This window comes from Sarcophilus harrisii, chromosome 3, assembly GCF_902635505.1.
Source record: "Sarcophilus harrisii chromosome 3, mSarHar1.11, whole genome shotgun sequence".
NCBI lineage: Eukaryota > Metazoa > Chordata > Mammalia > Dasyuromorphia > Dasyuridae > Sarcophilus > Sarcophilus harrisii.
In genome coordinates this window covers 339,657,973-339,672,134 of record NC_045428.1, presented here as the reverse complement: position 1 = coordinate 339,672,134, position 14,162 = coordinate 339,657,973, and the positions used below count along the sequence as shown (strand labels likewise).

General features: G+C 31.3%; 1 protein-coding gene across 4 annotated transcripts in view; it reads right to left on the bottom strand.

Moving 5' to 3' along the window:
- RAB3GAP1 (RAB3 GTPase activating protein catalytic subunit 1) overlaps nucleotides 1–14,162 on the bottom strand; it is a 95,430-nt gene that overhangs the window by 77,606 nt on the left and 3,662 nt on the right. For all 4 annotated transcript variants that reach the window (XM_031960002.1, XM_003763817.4, XM_031960000.1 and 1 more), the window contains one exon: nucleotides 12,934–13,009. In XM_031960002.1, coding sequence (XP_031815862.1) covers nucleotides 12,934–13,009 — 76 coding nt within the window. The remainder of the gene's footprint in view (nucleotides 1–12,933; nucleotides 13,010–14,162) is intronic.

The window sequence follows — 14,162 nt, the reverse complement described above, 5'->3', positions numbered from 1 at the left end:
ACAAAACTCAAAAGAAGTATAAAAAGGTAAAGTGTAAGATAAGTAAGATTAAACTGTTTACATTTCTCCGTGGGAAATGTAATTTCTTGAATTCAATTCCTAGAAATGTTCCCATTATTAGGGCACTTTATACATAGAGGTCATGGGATTGAGATGAATATAATTGGATAATTATCTTAAAATAAAATTAAGGAGTGACAAAGAAGAATGCACTGGGAGAAGATTAAGGGACAGGTAAAAGAGACCTGAAGGAAATTTTATAGTAGAGGGAAAGATGAGAGAGAGGAGAAGAACCATGTGAACCTTACTCTCATCAGAATTGGCTCAAAAAGGAAATGATATAAACACTCAGCTAGGTATAGAAATCTAATTTACCATACAGAAAAGTAAAAGAAGAAAGAGATAATGGACAAGGCAAAATGGAAAGAGCAGGATAAACAGGAAAATAGAATGGAGGAAAATATACAATAATCATTACTATGAAAAAAATTTTATAGCAAGTTTCTCGGATTAAAAACTCATTTCTCAGATATTTAGAAAACTGAGTCAAATTTATAGACATAAGAATCATTCCTCAATTGATAGATGATCAAATGTATGAATAGGCAGTTTTCAGACACAGTAATTACAGCTATCTATAATCACATATGTTATAAATGACTATTGATAAGAGAAATGCAAATTACACCAATTCTGAGCTACCATCACATACCTATCTGACCGGCTAATATGATAGAACAGTAAAACGATAAATGTTTGAGGGGATATGGGAAAATTAAATACTAATGGACTGTTGGTAAAGTTATATATTGATTCAATCATTCTGGAGAGCAATTTGGAATTATGCCCAAAGGGCTATAAAACTATGCATACCTTTCAATCCAGCAATACCAATACTGAGTCTTAGACCAAAGTGATAAAAAACAAAAATATATACAAAAATATTTGTAGCAACTCTTTTATTGGTGGCAAAGAATTAGAAATTGGAATTCAAAATCTGAAAAAAAACGAATGTTAAAATTGTTTTTACATGTAATTGGGGGAAAACAAAACATTAAATTTAAAAAAATGTATTATTAAGTCATTTTAAAATACTTATATCCCCACTGCCTAATAATGTCTTGCAAAAAGTGGGCACATAATAAATGTTTATTTAATCATTTAAAGAGGTGTCAATCTTTGAGTCCAGATCTATAATTTCCATCTAGAATAACCAAAACAACAATTTACATGTGTAATTATAAAATCAGTGACTTTTGAAAAATCAGGGAAACCAAAACAAGTCCCAAGAGAATGGATAAAACTAATATTCAAAAATGGTGAAAAAAGAACTCAGAATTACAGTAATCCTCACAATAGCATCCAATAAAATTAATAAATAGCTTATTAAAGAGTTTGTTTGTGAGTCCTTGGAAACCATAAACAGAAACCATAGGGAACTAGCATAGATGCAAAATAAATATTACGCCAAAGTAAGTTTGTCTCATTGTTAATTTTTAATAAGGTTATTAATATAGTACATCACCAAAATGCCAGATACATATTGCATCCTAATTTCACCAAGATATTTAATAGTCTCCATAATCTACCTACAATCTACCTTTCTTTTTTTTTGCTGAGGCAATTGGGGTTAAGTGACTTGCCAGGGTCACACGGATAGGAAGTATTAAGTATCTGAGGCCACATTTGAAATCAGGTCCTCCTGACTTCTGGGCTGCTGTTTTATCCATTGCACCACCTAGCTGCCCCCCAACCCATCTTTCTAATCTTAACCTTAACATTACTTTTTCTTATACTCCATGTTCTAACTATTCTCATTCTGTACTTTCCTTTCTCAATGCCTTTGTAAAAACTTTTTCCGTGAGAAAGAATGAGCCTCTTCTTCAATACTCATCTGCTGAAATCTTTCCCTTTGAAGCTTCATTCAGTCTTTCTCTCTTAGGTTCCTAACTAGTGTTTTCAATTATCCAGAGGACATATATACCTAGACATACCCCACCACATTAAAGCCAATTTTTAGTATTTTTCTACAAACTTATTCCTTTTTGGGACTCAATTATTGCTGTTAGTAGTGCCTCAATTCATCTTTTTCCATGTTTCATGTTTACCTTTGACTTTTCCCCTCTCCCTCATCTCCAACAATCAAAAATTTCTCAATTCCTATTTATTCTAACACCAGAGTATCCCTTCCCTGTTCTTTTTTATTACCATTGATACCACAATAACACACAACTTGACTAGCACTTGCATAGAGTTGTAACAATCCAATCTGTTTCCAGCCTATAGTCCCTTCTCCAATCCAAGCACTCTAAGGTTATGAATGTAGCTACTGGGAGAATGGTGGTACTTCTAAAGGAAAACCCAATGCTTCTCCTTTTCTCTTTTTTTGACAGAGGGGACTATGAATGGCAACCATAGCATTTGCTGGGAGACTGAAGTGATAGTTAGTTAGGTTTGCTGACTTATTAGTTTTTGTTAAAAATGATGGATTAAAATATATAGAGAATTAACTCTAATTTATAAAAAATCAAGCCATTCTCTAATTGAAAAATGGTCAAAGGATATGAACAGACAATTCACAGATGAAGAAATTGAAACTATTTCTAGTCATATGAAAAGATGCTCCAAGTCATTATTAATCAGAGAAATGCAAATTAAGACAACTCTAAGATACCACTACACACCTGTCAGATTGGCTAAAATGACAGGAAAAATAATGATGATTGTTGGAGGGATGTGGGAAAACTGGGACATTGATTCATTGTTGGTGGAGTTGTGGAACGAATCCAACCATTTTGGAGAGTAGTTTGGAACTATGCTCAAAAAGTTATCAAACTGTGCATACCCTTTGATCCAGCAGTGTTACTACTGGGATTATATCCCAAAGAGATTATAAAGAAGGAAAGGGACCTGTATGTGCACGAATGTTTGTGGCAGCCCTTTTGTAGTGGCTAGAAACTGGAAACTGAATGGATGTCCATCAGTTGGAGAATGGCTGAATAAATTGTGGTATATGAAAATTATGGAATATTACTGTTCTGTAAGAAATGACCAACAGGATGATTTCAGAAAGGCCTGGAGAGACTTACAGAACTGATGCTGAGTGAAATGAGCAGGACCAGGAGATCATTATATACTTCAACAACAATACTAGATGATGACCAGTTCTGATGGATCAGGCCATCCTCAGCAACGAGATCAACCAAATCATTTCTAATGGAGCAGTAATGAACTGAACTAGCTATACCCAGAAAAGAACTCTGGGAGATGACTAAAACCATTACATTGAATTCCCAATCCCTATATTTATGCACACCTGCATCTTTGATTTCCTTCACAAGCTAATTGTACAATAATTCAGAGTCTGATTCTTTTTGTACAGCAAAATAATGTTTTGGTCATGTATACTTATTGTGTATCTAAGTTATATTTTAATATATTTAACATCTACTGGTCATCCTGCCATTTAGGGAGGGTGGGGGGTAAGAGGTGAAAAATTGGAACAAGAGGTTTGGCAATTGTTAATGCTATAAAGTTACCCATGTATATATCCTGTAAATAAAAGGCTATTAAATAAAATAAAAAAAATATGATGGATTACTAGATAAGGGAATAGGAAAGAATATATTCAAAGAGAGGGCTAATATAAAAATGAAAGATCATGAAAAGTAAAAAAAAATTAATAATACAGGTATCAATTAATAAGGGATAGAATTAAGACAGCACGAGAGCCCTGTTACCACTCTAAGTTAAATACTAAATATCAGTTTACTATGAGTAACAACTTTATCCGTACATAATTACCCATTTTTATTGCTGTTTAGTGAATAGTCATGTCTGAGTCTTTGTGAACCCATTTGGGATTTTCTTGGCAAAGTTACTAAAATGGTTCACCATTTCTTTTTCTAGCTCATTTCACAGATAAGACAACTGGGGCAAATGAGGTTAAGTGACTTGCTTAGAGTAACAAATTAAGTTTCTGAGGCCAAATTTGAACTTGGGAAGATGAGTCCCCTGCACTCTACCCATTGTACTACCTATCTGCCTCTTTAATTTCCTATAGCTATATACAAAAAATAGCTCAAGACAAAATTATCAATGCCTCAGTAACAGGATTACAGAAACAGCAATAACTACAGAAATGGTGACAAAGTCAAAGTTTTATTCAGAGGAAACTAGATCTTCAGAAAGTTTAAAGCTTGGACAGCTATAGCACATTAACAGGATATACCAATTGTATAAATACTAGAGTAGGTCAAAATAATGAAAGCACATAGGACTAATAAATTAGAAGCAGGAAGGAACCGTAGTCATCATCAACGTAATTCAGCAGTTCTCAAACTTTTTGGTCTCAAGGATCCCTTTATATTCTTAAAAGTGAATAAGGACCCCAGAGAGCTTATGCTGTGGGCCATTAGAAATAAAAAATTTTTAGTTTTCACCTCATAACCATCATGAAAGGCTGTCAAGGACCTCTTGTTGTATCTGGTTCACCCTTTAAGAACCAATGATTTAGTTCAATCTCTTCATCTTTCATAGCTGAGGAAACTGGTAGTTTGGAAAGTGAACTTGTCCGAGATTATACTGGTATTAAAAAGCAGAGGTAATAATTAAACTCAGCTTCCAACTCCCCTAGTCACCATTTTCTTACATTTGTGGTGTTCCCCTCTTACAGTATAAGTTTCATGAGAGCAAGGACTGTCTTGATAATTATATTTGTATCCTTAATGCTTGGCAGTGACTGATAAAATGATGCTTTTTAATGCATTCATTCATTCACTCCTATTTTCAAATCTGCATCAGATACGTTCCTCTTAATTTAATCTAAACAGTTATATTAAATGTTCAATATAATTACAGGTAATTTTTACTTAAATAATAACTACCAGATGAACTGCCATCACTGACCTCACCACTACTCTTGTATCTGAAACCTTCAATTCCTTTTCTAATTCAGATATAACCGCAGTATCACCAAGGTATAATACTGGTATTGCTGAGGTGGTCTGGGACAAACTAAGGATGAATAATGAAAAACCCTAAGACTTTTAGAGAAGCTACAGCTTCAGAAATGAAAATGCTAAAAAGCAAAAACATTCTGGGGAATTTCTTGGTACCAATCCTTTAAATAAGGTCACTTAGTAAAATATATGAAACATTAGGTCTGAGTCGAGATCTTCTTTATAATTCATCTTCAAAATATAAGCCATTACACTTGACTTTGATTCCTAATAAAATTCTAGAATGCATTATAAAAGGAATAACTGAATATCTGTTCATCATAGGGGGTCAACATGGCTTAATCAACAAATAGTTATGCCAATTTAACCTCATTTCTTTTTTGACAGCTCTTTTGTTATTAAACTGATAGATCAAAGTAATAGAGCAATAGTTTAGTTTAATTTTTAGTATTTTGTAGTCTTTCATCCTATTCTTAGCAAAACAATAAAACTATGTCTATCCTAGACAACCATATAAAAATGGTCACATGGCTAAATTCAATGAGGTACCATGAATAATTCAACTTGGAAGATTTTTTTTTCCCCTGAAGCAATTGGGGTTAAGTTACTTGCCCAGGGTCACACAACTAGGAAATGTTAAGTGTCTGAAGCTAGATTTGAACTCAGTTCCTCCTGACTTCAGGGCTGGTGCTCTATCCACTAAAGATCATTTAACAGATCTTTAAGGTGGATAACAATTTGTTTGGCATGTTATATAGGACAATTATTCAGATATGGGTTGAAACAGTTACCCTTTAACTTTGCAACATTCTAAAATTTGATTAACTCTAAGGTTCTTTCCCATTTTAAAATCCTATATCATCCAGAGAGTATTTGTACCCTACATTATTTTTCATTATATTCTGTTTTTTACTTAGATTTACTTCATTTTGTTACAAGTGAGAAATTCTATCAGATTTGCTGAGGTTAACTAGAAATTGATCTTATTAAGTCTAGTGAAATTAAGTAGCTGCCATTACATTACACTTTTGTGTAAATTAGTTTTATCAAAAAACTTTCCTCCTAACAACTAGAAGAAATCATCAGCCTTAAGAAAATAGCATTTTGAGTGGAAGAAAGACAAACAATTTGAGAAGGAAAAAAAGATTAAAGTTGTTAGAGCAGAAGATGGAAGGGTGAACACCTTGCTTTTGGGAAAATGGAAGCCTTTCTTCCTTTTCTTCCTCTATTCCACATGGTTATCTTTTAACTAATTTCAAAAATAATGTGTTATGAAAAGTTCGTCAGTAAAATCAGCTGTGTGAAATTTGGACTTTCTCCAAGTTCTAAGATTAAGCTACAAAATACTATTTAACTCATTTAACTAATATAGTGTTAATATTACCACAGAATCTATCTTTTATTAAAGAGTAACTACAAGAAATTTGAGGATTTCCAACTTGTAATTTTTTTTTTAAGTTTTTATTGATGTTTTTATTTTACCTTTACAAATATTTACAGACTAATCCCACATTTTATAACAAAGTTAAATAAGTAAAACTAGAGTTAAAGTTCACACATTCTCTATTGGGAGCAATCCCCCAAACTTTCTATTCTTTAATTAATAGAAATCTCTTCGTTTCCTCCCACTTCCTTACCCCATTAAATTTTTAACAACAAAACAAATTTCCTCAATGGCTTTGAGAGTGTGTGTGTGTGTGTGTGTGTGTGTGTGTGTGTACTATTATATTCTATAATCTAAACCATTTTCATCATTTCTGGAATCACAAAAGATCTTTGTACTGACTATAATTCTTAGAGCTTTCAATTTTGTTTATTTTAGTAGTATTGGTAATTGTATTGTTCTCCTAGTTCTGCTCATTTCATTCTTTGTAAGTTTATAAGTCTTCAAAATTATTCACTTTTATAACACTGATGCTATAAAATAAATTGGTCTTTTGCTTATTTCACTCTGTATCAGTTCACATAAATTTTTCTAAGGCTTTTTAAAATTACCTCTTTCTTCATTTCTTATATTACAATAGCATCCCATCATATTAATATACCACAATTTATTTGGTCATTCTTGAATTGTTAGGCATCCCCAATTTCCCAGTTTTTGCTTTTGCCACTACAAAAAGAGCTGTTATATTTTTTCTTCTTTATATATAGTTTCTTCTTTATTTGACTTCTTTTGGTTACATTATCTAGCAGAGATTTACACCAAAGTTTGCGCATTATTTAGCAACTTTTTGTGTATAGTTACAAACTGCTTCTTCAGAATGGTTATACTTATTCAAAGTTCCAATACTGCACTCATGTATTTTCCCATAGCCCTTCCAAAACTTATCTTCTTTTTTTGTCATTTTTGCCAAACTAATGGGTGTGTGTGAAGTAGAATCTCCTATGTACTTTAATTTGTTTCTCTAATTATTAGTGATTTGAAGTATTTTTTTCATATAGCTATCATCTGGATTTCTATCCTTGATTTCATATTCTTAGTCCACTGATCAATTGAGGAATGGCTTTTTATCATATATTTCAGTCAGTTTCTTAAGTAATCTTGGAAATGGGAACTTTACCAGAGAAAATTTGTTATAGATTTTTCCCACAGCTATTTCCCTTTCAATTTTGTTTTTATTAGGTTTGCTTATACAAAACCTTTTAACTCCAATTACAATTATTCATTTGATCTATGATCCTCTATCAATCCCTTGTTTATTATGAACTTTTCTTCTACCCAAAGAGCTAATAGATTAACTTTCCCCTTGTTTCTTTAATTTACAATGTGGCTTTTTATGTACCCCTTTGAAGTTAAGTGATGATATCATTGGTTTAAATCTAAGTATTTCTGTCCAATTTTTTCCAGCAGTTTTTGTCAAAAAAGTCAGTCATTATCCTTCTACTTGGGGTCTTTGTGTTTAGTTAATACTGGGCTATTAGATCTAACTAATCTATAATAATAGTTATTATATATAGTTATAGATTATTATTAATAACTATTATTAGCATCTATTATAATAATTATTATATTCTAATAGAATAAGCAAAAACAAGTTAGCATATCAATAGATGAAGAAAAAGCTTATGACAATAAAGGACACAATTCTATAAAAAATACCAACCCCCTCAGCAATTAGAGCTGGGATTCTTCCAGTTCTATGTAGATTTCATAGAAGGATAAAATAAGGGGAAACCCAAGGATATCACTATTTAACTTATACCTCAGAAAGATCAAAGGAAAAGGCAAAAAACCTATACATACAAAAATTTAGCAGCTCAATTTTTTGCACGATAAAAATCTGAAAATTAAGGGGATCAGGCCAGAATCAGCTCCAGCCACTTGTGTTTGTGAAGGGTGATGGCTTCAAAAGAGAGTTGAGTCAACTTTGGCAGGAAGGAGAGGTGTTTTTGGTTATTCCATGAGAGAGGTGAATTTCTAGATAGATTAACTGTCCTTTTGTAAGAAATGTTTTTAAGTTATGGACTGCTTGTGTTTCCAATATTATAACTTCATTTATATTATGGGTGAAACAGATTTTTAAAACTTAGTCCAAATATTGTCATTAACATTGGAAAAATGAATCCCAAGTTCGAAAACAGTAACACCATCACCACAACCCTTAAAGCCCCCTCCAAAAAAACTCACAAATGACTTGAAAGTTGGGATAGTGGCCATCTTATAAAATACAAACCATCAATAAGAGACTGCCTTGAATATAAAATTCAGTACAAAATTCTTGCCAAATAAAATATGAAAAATAAAGGCCAAAAATGGAAAACAAGTCATAAGAAAATAAGACACTACCTCCCAATATTTTTAATGAAATTAAAATTCTAAAAATCACAAAATACTGATTTTGAAACTCACCTAACCAAGCAAAATTTGTCACTTTTAGAGTACATTTTGGAAAAAGAAAATTACCTTAATTAAGTCTCTCCCAATACGTTTTTAAGAAATTATATATAAATGGTCTATCTTTGGAGAATGTCTTAGGAAATTATCCAAAATCTGTATGACTGAAAAGGAAGACTAATCTTGTAGGGAGAATTAGACAGTCCACTGAAAAATGAAAAAATTATATGAAGGCTTCTAGTATATTACTTGGAAAAACTCTGATAGATTTATGGAAAGGCAAGAATCCATTCATTTATCATTTCAAAAATAATCAGCTTAATCAGCACCAACTATATATGTTGGGCACTGTACTACTGGGAAAATAAAAGACAAAAACAAAAACAAACAAACAAAAAAACCCTGCCAAAATTCAATTGGCAAGAACAAGTACAGATGAAGCTAAAAAGGAATGGCAAGGTTACAATCTTCACAGGTGAAAGATTTGAATAAAGAAAGACTAATACATAATCATATGATGGAATCCACTGATTTTTAAGTGCTTAATCTAAGATTTACTAAAAAACCTAACCTACCTAAGGTACCCGGCCAAACTAATCCTCAAAGTAAGCTAGTTCTTTAATGGTTAAATAGTGTCACATGGCAACTTAATTTATTCTTTCACAGACATTAATTACTTTGGGCATCAGCATCAGAGCAACAATTCCCAAACTAAATAACACTTTAGAACACTACAATACTAGTCTCCACTCCCAACTCTTTAATTCTCCACAGTGGCTTTCAGAAGACCTGCACTAAAATTTTAACTTGGCCAATTACTAACTTGTAGCTTTAAACAAATTTACTTCATCTATGTGAGTTTCTTCATAGGTAAAATGATGGGGTTAGATTGGATCATGTTAACGCACAGGGCCCCAAAACATGGAATAATGTTTAAGAGTAAGAACAACAAAAGGGAAAGTGTCAACCTACAAAGCACTATACAAAAGGATATCTATTTTACAAAATATCTACAGAAACATTAACCAGTTTTATTTTGTGAAAGTTCATTAATATTTATGTTGATACACCAATTTTCTGTAAAAAAAAAAAAAATTTTTTTTAAATACAATGTTAAAGAAGTGCTTTAGATTACATATGTCATTTCTTTACATTGTTTTACTACCCAAAAAGAATTTTATAACTGTTTATAATATGCAACATTTATTATGGTCATAAAACTTCTAATAATAATGGTAATACTGATAAAAGCTAACATTTACAAAACATTATATTGCCCAGCACCGTGTTATTTAGTGCTTTTAAATTATCTTATTTAACATCACAGCAATATGCTATTATTATCATCTCTATTTTACAGATAAGGAAACTGGGGCAAAGAAGTATTATAAATGACTTGTCTGGTGTCACATAGCTAATAAATGAGGTGGAATTTGAACCCAGTTCTTTCTGACTCCAGGCCCATTGTGCTGCCTAGTTGCCACAAATCCATTACAAAGTAACAAATATGCTCAAATTTTTGATATTAACTTGCTAAAGCTTTAGTGACTATTTAAACATAAAATAAATAAAAATGACAATAGGTTCACATTGCTTCCTCAATTTGAACAATCAAGGTACTCTTAAAGTTTAACTTAATCATGCTAGATCTTTGATTTTTATTATTTCTACTTCTGCTTAATCATGAAGTTTTTCTATCTTACAACTCTCTACTTAATACATTAGTCTCATCAAATGAGCCACAAACTATCACCTAATACCTCTGCAGATTACAGCTATAAGAGTAAAAATTTATTTGGTAATACTATTAATTAGGCACCTGATTCTTTACTTTGTCACTTATTTTCACATTTCCTTAAAGCAAAGTAAAACTGTAATTCAAAGCTGTTTTTGTCATTATTTCCTTTAGATTATAAATTCTATGGCAAATATCAACAATGCACATAAGAAGGGGTATGAAAAATATGTACTCATTTTAATATTTTTTAATTCATGTTACATTCTATTTTCTCCATATAAATTTTTTTTTCAATGGGATTTAAAAGGCAGAAAAACAAAAACAAAAACAAAGAATGAATCTCCTTTACATGCTTCAAATTTAACAGCTCATAAAAATTACTTTAAAGAAATATATTAATAAGAATATGTAAGAAATATATTAATCTCTGAATAAGCTTTTATCTACCCTAATTTCATTAAACTGAATTTAAAGAAAATTCATCCTCAATAGGGACAAAAACCTGCTGTTCCACTGTCCCTCTCAAGCTCTAGAATCTGAGTTTTCTTTATTAGCCTCTCTCCATGTTCCTTCCTTTTTGATTCATCAGTGAACTTTATGACTCTTTCCTGATATCTAAGTCTTCCATTACCTTCTCAAACTATGAAACCCAGAACTAGTCTTTGTATCATAAACATTTAAATTGACATTTCTTAAAACTTTTAGTATCATGGATACTTTTGGCAGTCTGGTAAAACCCAGTTTAATAACCATATGTTTTAATGGTTTAATAAGTCATTGGCTTAATCAATGGCTTAATTAAAAAAAATCATAATTGAAGGCTAAATTTCAGCTATAAGTCAATGAAAATGGACTAAATCTCCCCCCCCATGCTTCCAGATTCCATGAAAACTACCCACAGCCCCCAAAGACCCTAGATTAAAAATATTTTTATCTAAAAATTTTATATTTTGAGTATAAAGAGCTTAAAAATATCCTGCTTACTTTTCTCGGATTTTGCTTAAATATGAATGGTAAGTACAATTCACAATCTGTTCATTTGTAATTTTGTTGGTACATATTTAAAACTTTATAAATGTGTTTAACTATTAAAATTTGGCATTAAGTTTGTATTTCAGAGTTTTAAGGAAAAATTTCAATTGATGCCAGAATTTGACATTCATTATGGCATGCCACCTTAACACTACCAACTAAATCTTACTTCCAAAGGGTCAATTATTTAAAATTTCTTACTAAATATTTGTTTTTTTGATCTAATTCATATAGTAACAGAGGAAATACAGCATTTGAAGCTTTCAAAGAGCTTTACAAAATTTTAAAGCAACAGAGGCCTGAAATGAAGCACCAAAACACCTCATAACCAAAAAATGTTTGTTAATTTCTTACATTTAAGATATTTGCCCAAGGAATTAAGCAACAAAAGTAGTTTAACTTACGAACAAAAGGAATCTGAAGTTCAAACGGCAAAATTCTCATGAAGATATTTAAATTTAAAAAGATAACATTTAAGGTCAGAGAAGCTATCATATTTAAATTCTACTTATTGTTATAAAAATTTTATAGCTTATTTTGGTTCTAGCCAAAAAAAAATGATCTGCTGAAAACCTAGCTTTTCTTACACAGTATTATCTTCTTTTTTTAAAAAAAAATTTTTTTCACATATTATCTTCTTAACTGAGATATGAATTGTTAAATACTTTAAAAAATTTTTATTTAATTTTCAGTTCTATATTTTCTCTCTCCCTTCACCATCTCTATGGCTAATTCTAACATTCACATAATCACATGTAAGACAGTAAAGTCAAGAACTATTCTCTACATTATTGGTGGCAGTGGTAGTGGTGATGATAATAGTTGCAATTGCAGCTAGAATGTATAAAGAACTTTAAGGTTTGCAAGGGACTTTACATATTTTATTTCAATTGATTCTCACAATTCTATGAGTTGTGTGCTAATGTTATCTGGATTTTACACAAAAGAAGAAACTGAAGCTTAGAAAGTAATTACTTGTCTAGGGTCACAAAGCTAGAAAAGTCTGAAGAGAATCAAAAAAGTCAATGAATAGTCAAACAAAAAGCTCAGTCCCAAAATCCAGTAGAGAAAGCAGATGAACAAAGAGCCTTTACTATTTTCTCCATACTGAGAATTAAGGAAGAAAAAAAAAATCACCCACAAATTATTGCATTCTATATAAACTTTATTTTTTAAATGTTTCACAAGACTCAACATGTACTTTTTGGCTAGAGAGTTAAATATGCCTATCATCAATTTCCATTAGATACTGTTTAAAGCAGATTACATATAACTTTAAATGACTTAAAATTTAAAGATACAAAGGATTATTGTGGCAAACGACAATTTAGAAAGGGTTTTTTTATACAGCAAATAACAAATCTGACCTTTTCAAGTGGCTTTCCCAATGAGTTTCCAATGAGTTTCCAGTCATTCAAGACTTCTTCAACTTTTGAAATAAACCTAGGAGGGGAAAAAAAATACTTTCCAAACATGTCAATGCAGAACACTTTATTCAACTTTAAAAAGAGAAAGAATTCTTAAATTAAGATATCATTTATTTTCCTGGGGAGGAAAAGAAGACCACTAATCCTCTTCCAGACTAAAGGTTGAGGAAAATGGGGTATAAAAACATTGAATAAACTTCTCTAAACCACTCATTCTTAGACCCTTGGTTGTCTAGTACATTGCTATACGCTTACCTAGAATAGAATTCTTTCTCATAGAAATAATAGAAATTTGTTTCTTCAGGAATCAATGACAAATTTATTGAGATCAATTTACTGAGACTACCCTTGTCGAATGTCAGCTCATAATTAAACTCAATTATTACTGCATGTGAGTGCATAAAGTCAGTTGCCAAATGCTATATTTCTACTGAAACAATGTTCTACAATCTATTTTCCTCTCACTATTCACACAGATACTAAGACCTTACCACGTCTAGTCTGGATTATTGCAATAGCTTCATTAGTTTCTTTTCCTCAAATCTCCCCTATTCCAATAGTTACTGCACACAGCTGCCAAACTGATTTTCCTTAAGTACAATTCATTCTATTTCACTCCCCTATTCAAGTTCCAAAAATTCCTAATTGCCTCTGGGATAAAATATAAACTCCAGTTTGGCTTCAAAAGTCTTTTTTCAATCTGGCCCTATCTTTTCACACTGAAGTTCTAGCCAAAGAGGATCTCTCAGTTCCTCACAAAGCTAATTTCAATTTAAATTGTATGCCTTGGATTTAAACACAACTACGTAACAAACTCAATTATCTAAGAGATAACCAGATCTTCAATAGATAGAATTCATTTCCACCAGTAATAAGGACAATATAAGCTATACCAGCAAATGAACATTGCTCTCAATACCCAAAGCTCAGCAGTGGTAAATAAATTTACTTTACAAAACTAGAACTAAATTATGATTATGAAGAATAAAATTAGGAAAAAATATACAGTTTCTATGTACAATCAATGAAGAATTGAAAAAAAATTCAAGTCTAAAACATACTGGTTTTTAATTGAACATGTATGACATAATTCAATGAAATATTAGAATCTATTGCTAAGAACACAGAACTGAAGAAAAATATAATTAAAGACATCAAATTTTCTACTT